General features: G+C 45.0%; 1 protein-coding gene across 1 annotated transcript in view; it reads right to left on the bottom strand.

Annotated features, from left to right (window-relative positions):
- Positions 1-16,258, bottom strand: part of HADHA (hydroxyacyl-CoA dehydrogenase trifunctional multienzyme complex subunit alpha) — a 1,198,456-nt gene that overhangs the window by 22,539 nt on the left and 1,159,659 nt on the right. The window contains exon 19 of the mRNA XM_044061612.1: positions 199-344. Coding sequence (XP_043917547.1) covers positions 199-344 — 146 coding nt within the window. The remainder of the gene's footprint in view (positions 1-198; positions 345-16,258) is intronic.

The raw sequence follows: 16,258 nt of genomic DNA, 5'->3' as shown, positions 1-16,258 counted from the left end.
CTGGCCTTTGTCTTAATGAAAAGGGCTTAACATGCAATTCTAAAGCCAAGAAGTCTATACTGCCCCTGCAGATTGCAAGCTCTTAGGTTTTCTATCCATACAGGGTACTGACAAGTGAAATAAGGATGGCACATACATCTTAACCATCTATATTTACATAGCTCTAAGCAGGGTACATCACTGCATCATTGTACTTACCACCCAGGCATGGTGGGAATCCCAAGCCAAAAACAGCACCAATGTCTCCTTCAATGGGATTACTGAGCACGTTTTCCTGCAGGCAAAGCACGGCTTCATTCACAAACCTTGCTAGTAGGCGAAACTGGATATCTTCATCTGAAGAACTAACAAAAAAGAGGATATAACAGTACTTCAGTAGCTTCGTTTCAACACCTGCGCTAAGAAACCTAAAACCTCCATGAAGTAGGAAAAGCATACCACTTGTAATAATGCCATTTCCTAAAACAGGTCTTTAAAGAACAGCTCACACTTCAAAGAAAGTGCTGAAATGAATTGTAAGTTGCGTACAGTCTGATTTACACTCCATACATTTTGTCCTTCCAGAAAATAAAGGCGCCATACAGTTACAAGAATGCATACACTTCCATAAGGATTCTCTCTGGGGTTCATCTTTTATGTGTAGCCTATACCTAACACCTGAAGCTGCATCTGCACACAAAGTAACCTTGATGTCATACCTGTCGCATTATGAATTCAGATAGGGATAAAGCAAAAAACAGGTAAACTCATGGGAAACCCATATTCTGTTTTAATGCGACTGGACTCTACTCTTTAGAATGCAGTAATATTAATTTAGGGTCCAACATGGTTTTCTGGGAATTCTGCATCTTAAATATAATACTTGCTATCTTAACATGTTAGACACTGGCAGTATACCTGTCCTATATGACCACTCAAACTAATATTTGAATGCACTTCTACTGAACAGAATGGCTATAGGCATTAATTCAGTTTCTAACTAGTAACCACTGAAACTACCAAGGCCAGGCTCATTTACTTCAGAATTTTAGCCTTGAGATAAACAGCTTTATGCACCCCCACCTCCCAAATACAGACACTTAGCTGTAAAAGCACAGAGATTCAGAAAGGCTACAGTGAATCTTCTAAAACGTAGGAACTCCTTTGATCCTTGGTACCATGGCAAACGCGGTACATTTCATATTTATTTAAGGAAGACATTCATCTACTGCAAATACCTCATTCAGTGGGTGGAACCACAACTGCATAACACCATTAACAACTTCCTGCAAAAGCATAATATAAATGTTGGAAAATTTTAAGCACTGGTCTTGCAATGTAAAGAACTTGAAAGTAAATGGAAGCACTGCCTGGTTCACGGCATACAAAAATGAAGCACTGACTGTGACCTAGTAAGCCAGGGTTCAATTAGGAGCCCCCAACACTGGAAGAACAAGTCAGAGGAGAGAGTACTGAAAGACCATGGCTTGCTTGCTTCTCCTAAGGGGTGTGGAGAGCTATGGGCACATTGGATGGTGTGACTTTCCTGGTGGAGACAGCAGACATCACTGCTCATGCTTGGGAAGGAGGACCAAGGCTGTATGGTGGCAATGCTTTTTGCAGAAGTGAGGTGACTTCTTTAGTGTCACAACACTACACTCATGTCCCCTGCACTTTGCTGGAAGTGTGCAGAAGTTCGGTACAAATAAAATGGAAAAAAACTCTGAACAGACCCGACAGCAGTCTAAATGAGGTCTCATCCTTGTTGATCCTAACCCTTAAAACAGGGAATAAATCAGCCAATTGGCTGAAAGGGTACTGATAGACAGTGGGGGTAAAGGGAGCAAAAAAAAAAGGGGTAAGAACAGTAATTATAAAAATAAGGGAACCAATGAAATTATAAAGGTGCCATGACATGATATACGTGTAAAAAAAAAAAAATGAAACAAAATAGACATGGTGCACTGTTTGTGCAAACCCTGTCAGGATTCTTCTGAAATTCTGCAACAGTATTTCAAAGCAAGAAAAATAGTTGTGTAAAATCTTACCATAACCACTGATGTCATTCTCTTCACTACTGGAGTATTCTTAACTTGGGGGATCTCTCACCTGAATGAGACCAGACATCAGCCAGTATACACAAGTCTTATACTACTGCAGGGTATGTGAGACATAAGCCATAAAGGTGATGTACACATGTACCATCCTCAGAACTGAATGCCCCAGGAGGAATGTCAGACTAAGGTTATAAAAGGGTCAGTACATCCAAGCAAAAAGTACAGTTGTGTACCTACCATAAATGTAGATGTTAGAGAGTGTATTCACTGTTGCAGTCATTACTTGGGTTATCCTGCTGACAGGCTACCCGCAGTGGGCCTGAGTTCCAAAAGTCTAGGTCCGGCGTCGGTTGCTGTCGCCTCTTCCCTGGCGTCAGTGCACCAGGGGTATAAAAGATGCAGCCGATGCCATTTTCTTCAGTTTTTCTTGCCCCCAGATGTCAGGTGCCCCAAATAGGTAGGCTGAAAAATATATATCAAACAAAAATGCATACACAAAAATAACATTTCTTTCATCTACAAGAAAATACACCAAAAAGGTATAGGATAGAGAAATGCAGATAAGGCCCAGCAAAGAGAAGGGGGGTGGTGGATGGTAACCTGGACTGCAACAGTGAATACACTCGAACATCTACATTTATGGTAGGCACACAACTGTATTTTGTTCATCGTGTTTCACTGTTGCAATCATTACTCTTGTGTTGAATCCCAAAGCTGAGGAAGGGTGGCTGGGCTAAATAGGATTAGGAGAGGCTATGAGACCCTGCAGAACTGCAGTGGGGAAGCCTGCTCTGGACTTAGAGTAGAGAGGCAAGTGGTAGTGCTTTGTAAAGGTGTGCACTGAACTCCAAGTTGCAGCATCTAAGATTTCTTTGGTTGGTACTCCCCTGAGAAAGGCTGCTGAAGTGGCTGCTGCTCTGGGGGAATGAGGCCTAATGCCCTTAGGCACTGATTTGCCATGTTGAGAATAGCAGAAATTGATGCAATGGCCTATCCATTTAGAAATAGTCCGTTTTGAGATGGCCTTTCCTTTTGATCCTGCAGCATATGACACTAGAAGTTGCTCAGTCTTTCTGAAAGCTTTAGTTCTGTCCAAGTAGAAGCGTAACTGCCTGTGTATATCCAAAGAATGCTGAATTTTCTCCCCCTTGTTCTGTGGATTTGGATAAAAGGTAGGCAAGTGAATGGTTTGATTGAGGGCCACACTGGACACTACCTTAGGCATAGATGTAGGGTTGGTCCTCAGAGAAACTCTGTCTGGATGAAAAATGATGAAAGGTTCCACAGCCATGAGTGCTTGTAACTCCAAGACTCGTCTTGCAGAGGTAATGGCTAGGAGCAGAGCTGTTTTCCAGGATAAGAATTTAATATCCGCTGTTGATGCTGGCTCGAAAGGAGGCAGTGTGAGTTTTTCCAAAACAAAATTGAGGTCCCAGGCCGGAATTGGTGCTCTCCTTGGAGGCCTAATGCTTTTGGCCCCTCTGAGGTACTGCCTTATTAAAGGGTAAGAAAAGATAGGTATTTCCGTATTGTAATGTGCAGAAATGGCAGAGGGATGAATCTTAATTAATGAGAAAGAAAGGCCTTTGTTCAGCATCTCAGTCTGGTATTGTAAAATCTGAGGAATGTTTGGTACAGACGTGTCAATGCCTTGTTCCTGGTTCCAAGCACAGAATCTCTTCCATTTTTCTGCATAAGACTTTCTGGGTACTGGGCCTCCTGGCCTCCAAGATAACATCCATAACTGCTTTTGAAAGGGGAGTATTCATTATGGCTACATTATCTGCCATGCTGCCAGATTTAAGGTCCTGAGTTGGCTGTGCAGGATCTGATTGTTTTGTTGGGTCAGCAAGTGAGAAGTTTGAGGCAATATCCATGCTGGACCTTGAGACAAGCTCTTCAGGATTGGGTACCAGTGCTGGCGTGGCCAGTCTGGTGCAATCAGAATCATTTTTGGCTTCTCTTGTCTGACCTTTAGGAGTACTCTGGGAAGGAGAGGTAGTGGGGGAAAGGCATATACTGTTAGATTTTTCCAGCTGAATGATAGGGCATCCACTTTCCATGCTTGCTTGTGGTAAGTCCTTGTGCAAAATTTCTGCAATTGACAGTTGTGAGGGGAGGCAAATAGATCTATGTCTGGGCATCTCCATTTCCTTATCATGCTAAAGACTTGTGGATCCAGTTTCCATTCGGGGGATCCATGAGGTTTCTGCTTAGTTCGTCTGCCAGAGTATTTGTTTTTAGTGGCTGGAATTGAGCTTGCAGGTGAAGTTGGAAGACCAATGCTGTGTCCCATAAGGTCATTGCTTGTCTGCAGAGGGGGTAGGAATGAGTACCCCCCTGCTTGTTTATGTACCACATGACCGTAGTGTTGGTCAGTCTTTATTAGTAATTGTCCTGGATGAAGCAGGTCCTTGAAAGCTGTCAGGGCATTTTGAACAGCTAGCATCTCTTTTTGATTGATGTGAAGATGCATCTGGTTTGCAGGCCATGTGCCCTGAATACATTTTCCTGCCATATGGGACCCCAGGCATAATCTGATGCATTCATTGTCAGTGTCAGTCTGGCTGTGGGTAATCTGAATGGCAGACCCTTGTTGTGGTGACAGGCTTCTGCCCACCATCGAAACTCCTGTTGTAGGCAGGGAATGAGTGCAATTACTGTCTCCGGGCTGTGGCAATGCTGAGTCCAAACACTTTTCAGATACCATTGTAGTTTCCTCATATGCAGTCTGGCATACGGAATTAGTAGAATGCAGGATGCCATGAAACCCAAGGCCTGAAGGATTTTCCTTGCAGATAAGTGGGTTTTTGTTGCCAATTTCTTGAAGTAGTCAGTTGTTTTTCCATGTCTGGCGTGAGATAAGCCATCTGGGTAGTTGTATTTAAGCTTGCGCCCAGGAATATTATCTCTTGAGAGGGCACTTGTTTTGATTTCTTTTCATTTAATGTGTACCCTAGGCCAATTAGTAATCTTTTTACAAACGCCAGATGCTTTAGAAGAGTGTCTTTGTTCTCTGCTTGAATTAGGCAGTCCAAGTAGGGATAAATTTGAATTCCTTTTTGTCTGCAAAACGCAATTACTGGTGCCAGGCATTTTGTAAAGACCCTGGGCGCAGTAGTTAAGCCAAAGGGCAGTGCAGGGAATTGGTAATGCACTGAGCCAGCTATGAATCTGAGGCATCTTCTACAAGATTGTCTGATTGGGACATGCAGGTATGCCTCTTTTAGGTCCAAAGTTACTAGCCAAGCCCTTTTGCCCAGCATGGGCAGTAGCTGCTGAGTCAACATCTTGAACTTTGGAATTTCCAGAAACATATTTAGTATAGATAGGTCCAGAATTGGTCTCCAGGTTTTGTCCTTCCTGGGCACTAGAAAAAGTCTGGAGTAAAATCCTTGCCCCTGCTCTTGTTGTGGTACTTGCTGAATGGCCTTCATGTCCATGCGGGCTGTAATTTGTTTTTGTGCCTCTGCCCATTGATTGTGTGGCAGGTCTGGCATGCCCTTTGACCTTGGTAGGGTGTGGAAGTGGAACCTGTAGCCTTGGGACACTGTTGAGAACCCATTTGTCTTTGGTAACCATGTGCCAATTTGATGAAAAAAGTGCTAGTTTTCACCCTAAGGGGGCTTGTCATAAGGAAACTGCTTGGAACTGGAAGAGGAAAGTCATTGGGACTGTTTCCTGTAAGGTTGTGCTTTGTCTTCGTAGGAGCACCCCATTGTTTAGGCCTGTATGAGCCTTGGGGCTGAGATCTGCCTCTAGGACGCCTGTATCTGCGTCTTTGTGGTCTGTCTGAAACTGGAAAGGACCAATTTTTAGAAGGCCAGTTCTTGCTAAACCTGGGTGGCTGTACCTGTAAGAAATCCTTGACTGTTTGCAAGGATTTTGTTTTATCCTCCATTTTTTTCAACACCTCTTCTGCTTTAGTATCAAAGTATCATGCTGTAATGGCGCATCTAATAATTTTGCTTTAACATGATCAGGCAGATTTTGTTCCTTTAACCAAGCATGCCTTCTAATAACAGAACCTGTAACAGCAGCCCTGCAAGAGGCCTCCAGTGAATCATAACCACATTGCAAAGTATGCTTTCCCACTTGTTCAGTTGCAAGCAATACATCCTGCAATTCCTTGTTCTAAGAACATTCAGTATTTGTCAACATTTTCTGTAAGTAGTGACAGTAAATATTGCTGATATTTAAGCATATGAAATTGACAATTTAAAGCCCTTACAGCCAGGGTGGCAGAAGTGTACACTTTTTCCCCCCATCTGTCTAGAGCCCTAGAATCCCTATCAGAGGGGACAGGGTTTTTCGCAGTAGCAGCCTTAACCCCCTTGGGACCCTGAGATATAGTTTCTGGGTCAGCAGCGGGGTTTTTATATAGGAATTTATGAGAATCTGGGACCCTGTAGTATCTGACTTAGCAGGTGCAGGGAGTAAAGAGTCAGGGGATAGTCCAGACTCTGAAAATATATCATCTACAATGTCTAAAACAGGAGGAATGGCAAGGGGTCTATGCTGAGGAAGTAGCAGGAAGTCTCCGAGTCTTTTCTTAGACTCTGAATAATCTTGGCTCTCCCAGTGGAAATGCTCCCTCATAGTATGTAGTGTTTCCCCAAAGGAATAGTCCTCAGGAGGAGAGGCTGAAGGAATGGATTCTTCAGCATCAGAATCCTCATAGGGAAGCATGGAAAAATCCTGTTCAGAAGAGGAATCAGAGGAAATAGATACCTGATCAGAAGAGTCATACTCTGTTCTCTTGCCTAGGCCTCTTATCAGGAGAGGAATGGGAGCCCCTGATCAAAGTAATTAGGTCTTCGGCCATTTTGAGCATCTGTTTTTTAGGCATGGAAGTCTGAGTAGGAGAATGCTGTACTTGTTTCTTTGTCTTCAGAGCTGCTTTAGTCTTTAAAGCGGAGGATGGCTTAATATATAGTTGTGTAGGTCTGAAGACACCTTCAGAAGCCGGTGCCTGCTCGGCGGCTCCGGACCCATCTGAGGGACTGATTTCCGAGTGTCCAATACCTTGAGTTTCCAGAGGCCCAGTCGGCTCCACATGTGAGTCGGAAGTGGCCTGTGGCTCTGAGGTATTGGGCACCAGGGGCTGCGAAAGTGCCTCAATGAGAACCGGCGACTGGCCTAGAAGAGGCTTCGTCGGTTTTGGACCTCGGATGCCTGTCCTTGTGTTTTTTGTAAACTCCGGTTGTCGGCTGTTCCGCCAGCATTATATAATTAAATCTTCGGCCAAAGTAATGAAATGCAAAACTGAACAGACGCTAGATAGTGCGTTGGTCGAATCTAGTGCAAAACCGACAGCTAGCAACGTTGTGATCAGGGCCTAGGCAAGGAATACACTAAGAGTGAAAAGCCTTATGAGGTATTTGCTTCCCACAAGAAATACAATTGTTAACTTTTTCTGACATCGGTCTGGAGCAAGAAAAAAGTTTCCCCAATGGGGTACTTAGCTGTAATGAAGACTTCAGTTCTGAAATTCAGCTTTGAAAATCTCAGGAGTTGGCCGACTGGCACTTGCGAACTGCTTTTACTTCGGGGCACCGCGCGGCAAGAAAGACTGAAGAAAATGGCGTCGGCTGCATCTTTTATACCCCTGGCGCACTGACGTCAGGGAAGAGGTGACAGCAACAGACGCCGGACCTAGACTTTGGAACTCTAGCTGACTGCGGGTAGCCTGCCAGCAGGATAACCCAAAAGTAATGACTGCAACAGTGAAACATGATGAACATCAACAGTCGAGGAGGGGGTTTTGGGATATAATACTATAGCAATGAACAGAAGGACATCTATGGTTATGGTAAGATTTTTACACAACTATTCTTTGTCCTTCTATTCACCTGCTGCAGTATTCTTAACCTAAGGGAGAGTGCCAAAGCTCAAGAACAGGTGGGAGGAGCAGAGGAGTTCTCAATGAAGCCATGTAAAACGGCTTTACCAAATTTGTCTATGGATCTGGATATGCCAACCAGTTTGTAGCATTCGGTAAAGGTATTAATGGAAGACCAGGTGGGTGCTTCAAGTATGGCACAGTTACTAAAGCCCTTGAAGAATGACTTGGAGGAAACCACAACCCTGTTAGAGTGGGCCTTCACGGGTGAAGAGAGGCTCTTTCCACGAAGGGTGTAACAAAGGCAAATAGTCTTTGAAATCCAAGAAGAAACAGTCTGCTTGGAAAAGTACAGTTTTGTACCTACCATAAATGTAGATGTTCGGGTGTACACCCTGCTGCAGTCATCACACTGGGGTTATCCTGTCATCAGGCGGTCCCGCAGTCAGCCGGAATTCCAAAGTCTTGGTCCAGCATCGGTTGTTGTCGCTTCTTCCCTGACGTCAGTGCGCCAGGGGTATATATATTGCAACAGACTCCATTTTCTTCAGTTTTTCTTACCCCAGATGTCAGGTGCCCCCCAAAAGGTGGTCAGTAATTAGTACCAAATTGAGTAAATTTTGCAAAAACACAAAATCCCTCCATCTATAAGCAAATACATCAGGAAGGTATTGTAGAGATTTTAGCCAGTTAGTTCAGAGGGGATGGAGGGAGGGTAACCTGTACTGCAGCAGGGTGTACACTCGAACATCTACATTTATGGTAGGTACAAAACTGTACTATGTTCATCATGTTACCCTGCTGCAGTCATCACACTTGGGTTGAATCCCAAAGCTAAGGATGGGTGGAGGAATCATAGAGGGTTATTGGAGGCTAGAAGGCCCTGCAGAACTGCAGTGGCAAAGCCAGCTCTAGTCTTAGAGTGAAGTGGTAAGTGATAGTGTTTGGTAAAGGTGTGTACTAAACTCCAAGTTGCTGCTTCCAAAATCTCCTTGGTTGGAACCCCCCTGAGGAAGGCTGTAGATGTAGCTGTTGCCCTGGTAGAGTGGGGCCTAATGGTAGCAGGAACTGGTTTTCCATGATGGGTATAGCAAAAACGAATGCAATGTCCTATCCATTTGGAAATGGTTTGTTTTGATATAGCCTTCCTTTGTGAAGCTGTAGCATAGGATACAAAGAGCTGGTCAGATTTTCTGAAAACCTTAGTTTTATCCAAGTAGTAACAAAGTTGCCTGTGAATGTCCAAGGAATGCAGGAGTCTTTCTCCTTTGTTCTGTGGATTTGGGAAGAAGGTGGGTAAGTGGATGGTTTGATTTAAAGCCACACTGGAAACAACCTTAGGCATGAAGGAAGGATTAGTTCGTAGAGAAACTCTGTCTTGATGGAGAGTGAGGAAAGGTTCCACTGCCATTAGTGCCTGTATCTCTGAGACTCTTCTAGCTGAAGTTATTGCTAGCAGCAGGGCAGTCTTCCATGATAGAAACTGTAGATCTGCAGAGAAAGCTGATTCAAAGGGAGGTAGCGCAAGTTTTTCCAGAACAAAATTGAGGTCCCATGTTGGTGTAGGTGCTCTCCTGGGGGGGGGGGGGGGGTCTAATGTTTTTTTGTCCCTCTGAGGAACTGTCTTAAAAGTGGATGCGAAAATAAGGGTGGATCCATGTTGTAGTGGGCTGAAATAGCTGATGCATGGATTTTAATGGAAGAAAAAGAAAGCCCTTTGTGCAACATCTCAGTTAAGTACTGTAGAATCTGAGGCATGTGAGGCTGAAGTGTCTTGGTCTTTAGCTTGGTTCCAGGCACAAAACCTTCTCCATTTGTCCGAATAGGCCTTCCTGGTGCTGGGCCTCCTAGCTTCCAGAATAACATCCATAACTGCTTGGGAAAGAGGAGCTGGCTGGATGCTTAGGTGATTTGCCATGCACACAGATTTAAGGTTTTGAGCTGGATGTGAAGAATCTGATTGTTTTGCTGTGTGAGCAAATGGGCAATTTGTGGTAAAATCCAAGGTGGGCCCTGGGCCATATTCCTCAAGAGTGGGTACCAGTGCTGGTGTGGCCAGTCTGGGGCTATGAGTATCAGTCGTGGTCTCTCCTTTCTGACTTTCAAAAGCACCTTTGTGAGGAGAGGCAATGGAGGGAAGGCATATACTGCCAGGTTTTTCCAACTGAATGAGAGTGCGTCCACTTTCCAAGCTTGGTGGTGCAGTGTCCTTCTACAAAATTTTGTTAGTTGATAGACCTGTTTGCCAGTCCTCAAAACGATGTCTGGAAGGCCCCATTTTTGAGTTATCATTGCAAAAAACTTGTGGATCTAGTTTCCACTCGTGGGGATCCATGATGTTTCTGCTGAGGTCGTCTGCCAATGTGTTCTTTTTTCCTGGCAGGAACTGAGCTTGTAACTGAACTTGGTAAGCCAGAGCTGTGTTCCACAAGGTCATTGCTTGCCTGCATAGAGGGTAGGGGTGTGTACCCCCCTTGTTTGCTTATGTACCACATTACTGTGGTGTTGTCCGTCCTTATTGTAAATTGTCCTGGATGTAATAGATTCTTGAAGGCTGTCAGAGCACTCTGTACAGCTAGCATCTCTTTTTGATTGATGTGCAGATTCCTTTGATCTGCAGTCCATACGCCTTGAACGCACTGTCCTGCCATGTGTGCCCCCCAGGCGTAGTCCGATGCATCTGTTGTCATAGTTTGCCTGGCTGGGAGCAAGGTGAAAGGCTGACGCTTGTTGAGGTGACATGCCTGTGACCACCATAGAAACTCCTGTTGTAGGCAGGGAATGAGAGATATCAGTGTCCAAGCTGTGGCTGTGTTGAGACCATACGCTTTTTAGGTACCACTGTAATTTCCTCATATGCAGCTTTGCAAATGGTATTAGTAGTATGCAAGATGCCATGAAGTCCAAGGCCTGCAGAATTTTTCTTGCAGGTAGTTGGCTCTTTGTTGCCATTGTTTTGAAATATTGAGTCAGTTGTAGTTGTTTGTCTGGCGTCAGATAAGCCTTCTGGGCCGTTGTATTCAAGCTGGCACCCAGGAATGTCATTTTGTGAGGGTACTAGTTTTGATTTATTTTCGTTTACTGTGTACCCTAGGCAACTTAGAAGATGTTTTACAAAAGCCAGATGTTGCAAGAGGATGTCCTTGCTTTCTGCTTGGATGAGGCAGTCGTCCAGGTATGGGTATATCTGAATTCCTCTATCTGCAGTATGCAATTACTGGTGCCAGGCATTTTGTGAAGACCCTGGGCGCAGTAGATACGCCAAAGGGTAGTGCAGAGAATTGGTAATGGGTTGAACCTGCAATGAAACAGAGGTATCTTCTGCAACTTTGTCCGATAGGGACATGCAGGTATGCCTCCTTGAGGTCCAACGTTACTAGCCATCCTTTCTTGCCCAACATGGGAAGAAGCTGCTGTAGTGTTAGCATCTTGAATTTGGGTACTTGTAAGAAGGTGTTTAGAATTGAAAGGTCCAGAATTGGTCTCCAGGCATTGTCCTTTCTGGGAACTAGAAAGAGTCTTGAGTAAAATCCTTTGCCTTGCTCTCGAGTAGGTACCAGTTGAATGGCTCTCATGTCCATGAGAGCTGTAATTTGTCTTTGTGCCTCTGCCCATTGATTTTGTGGCAGGTTTGGCATTCCTCTTTTCATTGGCAAGGTGTGAAAATAGAATCTGTATCCTCGTGAAATTATGTCTAGGACCCATTTGTCCTTTGTGACAATGTGTCAGTTGCCTGAAAAAAGTGTGAGTTTTCCTCCCAAGGGGGCTGCCAAGAGTGTTGCTTGGCCAGATGAGTTTGCCTTCTGGTAGGTTGGAACCTGTCTTCTCCCTTCTGTGTTGCAGTGCCCCATTGTCGAGGTTTGTACTGGGCTTGTGGTTGTCCTCTGCCTCTTGGACGTCTGTATTTACCCCTCTGTGGTCTGTCAGTAGCTGGAAAGGACCAATTTTATGTTGGTCAATTTCTGCTGAAGCGAGGGGGCTGTACCTGTAGGAAATCTTTGACTGTCTGCATAGATTTTGCCTTATCTTCCATTTTCTTTAAGACTTCTTCTGCTTTAACTCCAAAAAGAACATCCTGCTGTAAGGGAGCATCTAGAAGCTTTGCTTTAACATGATCAGGCAGAGTTTGTTCCTTTAACCAAGCATGTCTACATATAACAGACCCAGTGACAGCTGCTCTGCAGGAGGCCTCCAGAGAATGAAACCCACATTGTAAGGCATGTTTGCCCACCTGTTCAGTTGCATGCAACAGATCCTGCATTTCTTTCAATTCAGACTGTTGAGGGAGAGTGGTGATTCTTTGCTTTAACTGTGAGATTAGAAATTGCTGACACAAGCATGTGAAATTGGCAATTTACTGCCCTCAGCTAGAGTGGCTGAGGTGTAAACCTTTTTCCCCCATCTGTCTAGTGCTCTGGAATCCCTTTCAGAGGGTACAGCATGTTTAGCCATAGAAGCCTTAGCCCCTTTGGGACCCTGGGAGATTGTCTCTGGGTCAGCAACAGGACTTTTATATAGAAATTTATGGGAATCAGGCACTCTGTAGTATCTGACAGGCTTGGCCGGAGCAGGAGGTAGAGAGTCTGGGTTCAAACTGGATTCTAAGTAAACATCATCCACAATGTCTAACACTGGTGGGATGGCAAGTAGTCTGTGCTGGGGGAGTAAAAGAAACTCTCTGAGCCTTTTCTTCGAGTCAGAGTAGTCCTGACCTTCCCAGTGGAAATGTTCCCTCGTAGTGTGTAAAGTTTCCCCAAAGGAATAGTCTTCAGGAGGAGAAGCTGAGGGAATGGAATCCTCAGCATCAGAATCTTCATAAGGGGAGAAGGAGAAATCTTGGTCTTCAGAAGAGGCTGAAGAAATGGACACTTGTTCAGAGGATGCATAATCTTCCTCTTGTCTAGGCCTTTTGTCAGGAGGAGGCTGGGAACCCCTGATTAAAGAGATCAAATCTTCAGTCATTTTGAGCATCTGTTTCTTAAGCATGGGGCCTTGAACAGGGGACTGAAATGCAATCCTTTTAGATTTAATAGGAGTCTTCGTCTTAGGATATGTTTTAATGGTAAGCGTTGTCGGTCTGAAAACGCCTTCAGAAACCAAAGGCGTTTCAGCAGCACCGGCATCTTTATCAGCAATGTCGTCGGTAGGGCCTGGACAAAATGGTTGCGTCAGCCTGGTACATTCCGTCAAAAGTTCCGAAGCGGTCTCGGGTTCCAAATCTGCGGTAGTCAGGGGCTGCATCGGAGCCTCACTGAGGACCGGACCAGCCGAGGCCTCGGAATCTGGCTTAGGCCTGGGCTGTCTGTCCTTATCCTTGCGTTTTTTGTGCATGCCGGTAGTCGGTTGCTCCGACGGCATACTGTAATTAAATTTTCTACCGAAGTAGTGTCGTGCGAAATCAAAGCGTCTTTTAATAGTACGTTTATTAAACCTAGCACAAAAACGACAACTAGTGACGTTGTGGTCTGGGCCTAGGCAAGGTATGCAATAAGAATGAAAATTCTTATGAGGTATTTGCTTCCCACAAGAAATACAGTTGTTAACTTTTTCTGACATCGGTCCGAGGGAAGAAAAGTTTCCCCAACGGGGTACTTAGCTTTTATAGAAGACTTCGGTCTGAAATTCGAATTCGAAAATCTCAGGAGTCGGCCAACCGTCACTTGCGAACTGCTTCTGCTTCGGGCACTGCGCGGCAAGAAAGATTGAAGAAAATGGCGTTAGTTGCAATATATATACCCCTGGCACACTGACGTCAGGGAAGAAGCGACAACAACCGACGCCGGACCAAGACTTTGGAATTCCGGCCGACTGCGGGACCGCCTGACGACAGGATAACCCAAGTGTGATGACTGCAGCAGGGTAACACGATGAACATCAGGTAAACTCATAGCCCTGGGATGAAAGTTCACAAATAGCTGCTCATATTTCCTGATAGCTTTAGTCTTGTCCACGTAAACCCTAAGTTGTATGTGTACACCCGAGGGGCTTAGTACTTTCTCACTGTTGTTTTGGAAAAAAGGCAGGCAATTGAATGGATTGGTTATGGGATAACTCATTAACCACTTTTGGCATAAAAGAAGGATTTGTTCTCAAGGATACCCTATCCTTATGAAAGACCATGAAAGGGGGGCACTGCCATAAGAGCTTGTAGCTCCGACACCTTTCTGGTTGAGGTCAAGGCCACTAGTAAAAGAGTTTTCCAAGAGCAATGTTTGAGGTAGGCTGAAGATACGGGCTCAAAAGGGGCCAAGTTCAATTTTTATAGAACAAAATTATGGTCCCAAGGAGGAGAAACAGGTTTCCTGGGAGGCCTAATGTGAAGGACGCCCTTAAGGAACTGTTTCACCTCAAATCTGGACACTAGAGTGGGGAGATAGAGGCAGACAAGCAAAAATAATTGATGTGTGCTTTGACAGAATAAGCCAAGCCAGCAGAGCAATTCACACAAGACAGAACCACTGGGACTCCCAGATGTCAGTGGGTCTTGGTTCTTAGAGAGATACCAGAATGAAAATCTTTTCCACTTGGAAGCCAAATTTTCTGGTACTGGGTTTTCTGGGCTCCTGCAAAACCCTGAGCATGTACTCTGAGAAGAGGTCTCTGAATCCTATAACCCAATGTGTCGGCTGTAGTGTTGACATGTGTGGGTTTATCAGGGATAGCACAGTTATGCACACTTACCATAAATGTAGATGTTAGAGTGTATTTACTGTTGCAGTCATCACACTTGGATTATCCTGCCAGGGGATAGCCCTCAGTCGGCCTGAATACCAGAGGCTTAGTATTTCTGTCTCAGTTGCTGTCATTCCAGGACTGATATCAGGTCATCAGTGGTATAAAAACAGGCAGCCAATGCCATTACATTAGCTTTTCTTGCTCCAAATGTCAGGAACCCCCAAAAGGGAGCTAAGTTATGGTGGAGTAAAACCACCAGTAGAAAGTAAATACCAACAGCCCTGTAAGGGTGAGGAAGAGAGAGAAGGGGGCTGAAGGGTGAGAAACCAGGACTGCAACAGTGAATACACTCGAACATCTACATTTATGTCAAGTGTACACAACTGTACTATGTTCTTCATGTTTCACTGTTGCAGTCATCACACTTGGGTTGATTCCCAAAGCTGAGAAACGGATGGAGGCAGTCAAGAAGAGTTGGGGCTGGCTAGTATGTCCTGCAGGACTGCGGTTGCAATGCCTGCCCTGGATTTTGAAAAGATAGGCAGGTGGTAATGCTTGGTGAAGGTATGAATAGAACTCCATGTTGCAGCTTCTAGGATGTCCCTGGTAGGGAACCCTCTGAGAAAGACTGTAGAAGTTGAAGTTGCCCTAGTAGAATGCGCTCTGACCCTTTGTGGGGGTGGTTTCCCATGGTGTTTGTAACAGAAATGTATGCAGTGTGCTATCCATTTGGAAATGGTTTGTTTTGATATGGATTTGCCCTCTGCCCCTGGTGCAAAGCTGACTAGTAACTGGTCAGATTTCCTAAAGGGCTTAGTCCTATCCAGGTAGAATCTGAGCTGTCTGTGCACATCTAAAGAGTGCAGGATCCTTTCCCCCTTATTTTGAGGTTTAGGGAAAAAGGTGGGCAAATGAATAGATTGGTTGAGAGCCACACTGGACACCACCTTGAGCATGAAGGTTGGGTTAGTTCTGAGGGATACCCTGTCAGCATGAAAAATGATGAAAGGTTCCACAGCCGTAAGTGCTTGTAGCTCCGACACTCGTCAAGCTGAAGTGATGGCCAGAAGCAACGCTGTTTTCCAAGAGAGGAATTTTAACTCTGCTGAAGCCGCAGGAGCAAAGGGGGGGTGTGAGCTTTTCCAACACAAAGTTAAGGTCCCAAGCAGGGGTAGGGGCTCTTCTTGGTGGCCTTAATTTGTTAGCCCCTCTCAGGAACTGTTTGATGAGAGGGTGTGAGAAGAGAGGTGGGCTCAGTGCTGTAATGTGCAGAGATGGCAGAGGCATAGATTTTAATGGAAGAGAAGGATAGGCCCCTGTGGAGTAGTTCTGCTAGGTAATCCAGGATAAGAGGGGTAAGGAGGGCTGTGCTGGGTCAGCCCCTTTAGTCTGGATCCAGGAACAATACCTTTTCCAATTGTCAGGATAGGATTTTCTAGTACCGGGTCGTCTGGCTTCATGTATGATATCCAGGACTTGCTTGCGTAGACTGGCGAATGGAGGAGAAGTCACGGAATAAGCCACTCTGCTAGATTCAGGGTTTGCAACTGTAAATGCAAGAACTATCCCTCCTGCTGAGTCAAGAGAGTTGGAATCTGGGGGAGGTGCCATGGAGGCAATGGGGACAGACTGCACAGTAGTGGGCATCAGTGTTGGTGTGGCCAGTCTGGGGCAATCAGGATTGCCCTTGGTCTTTCCTCCCTTA

Source organism: Protopterus annectens, chromosome 2.part0, assembly GCF_019279795.1.
Source record: "Protopterus annectens isolate FY-2018-M chromosome 2.part0, PAN1.0, whole genome shotgun sequence".
In the NCBI taxonomy this organism is placed as follows: Eukaryota; Metazoa; Chordata; order Ceratodontiformes; family Protopteridae; genus Protopterus; species Protopterus annectens.
The sequence above is the reverse complement of the archived record's forward strand: the minus strand, read 5'-3'. Positions and strand labels throughout refer to the sequence as shown.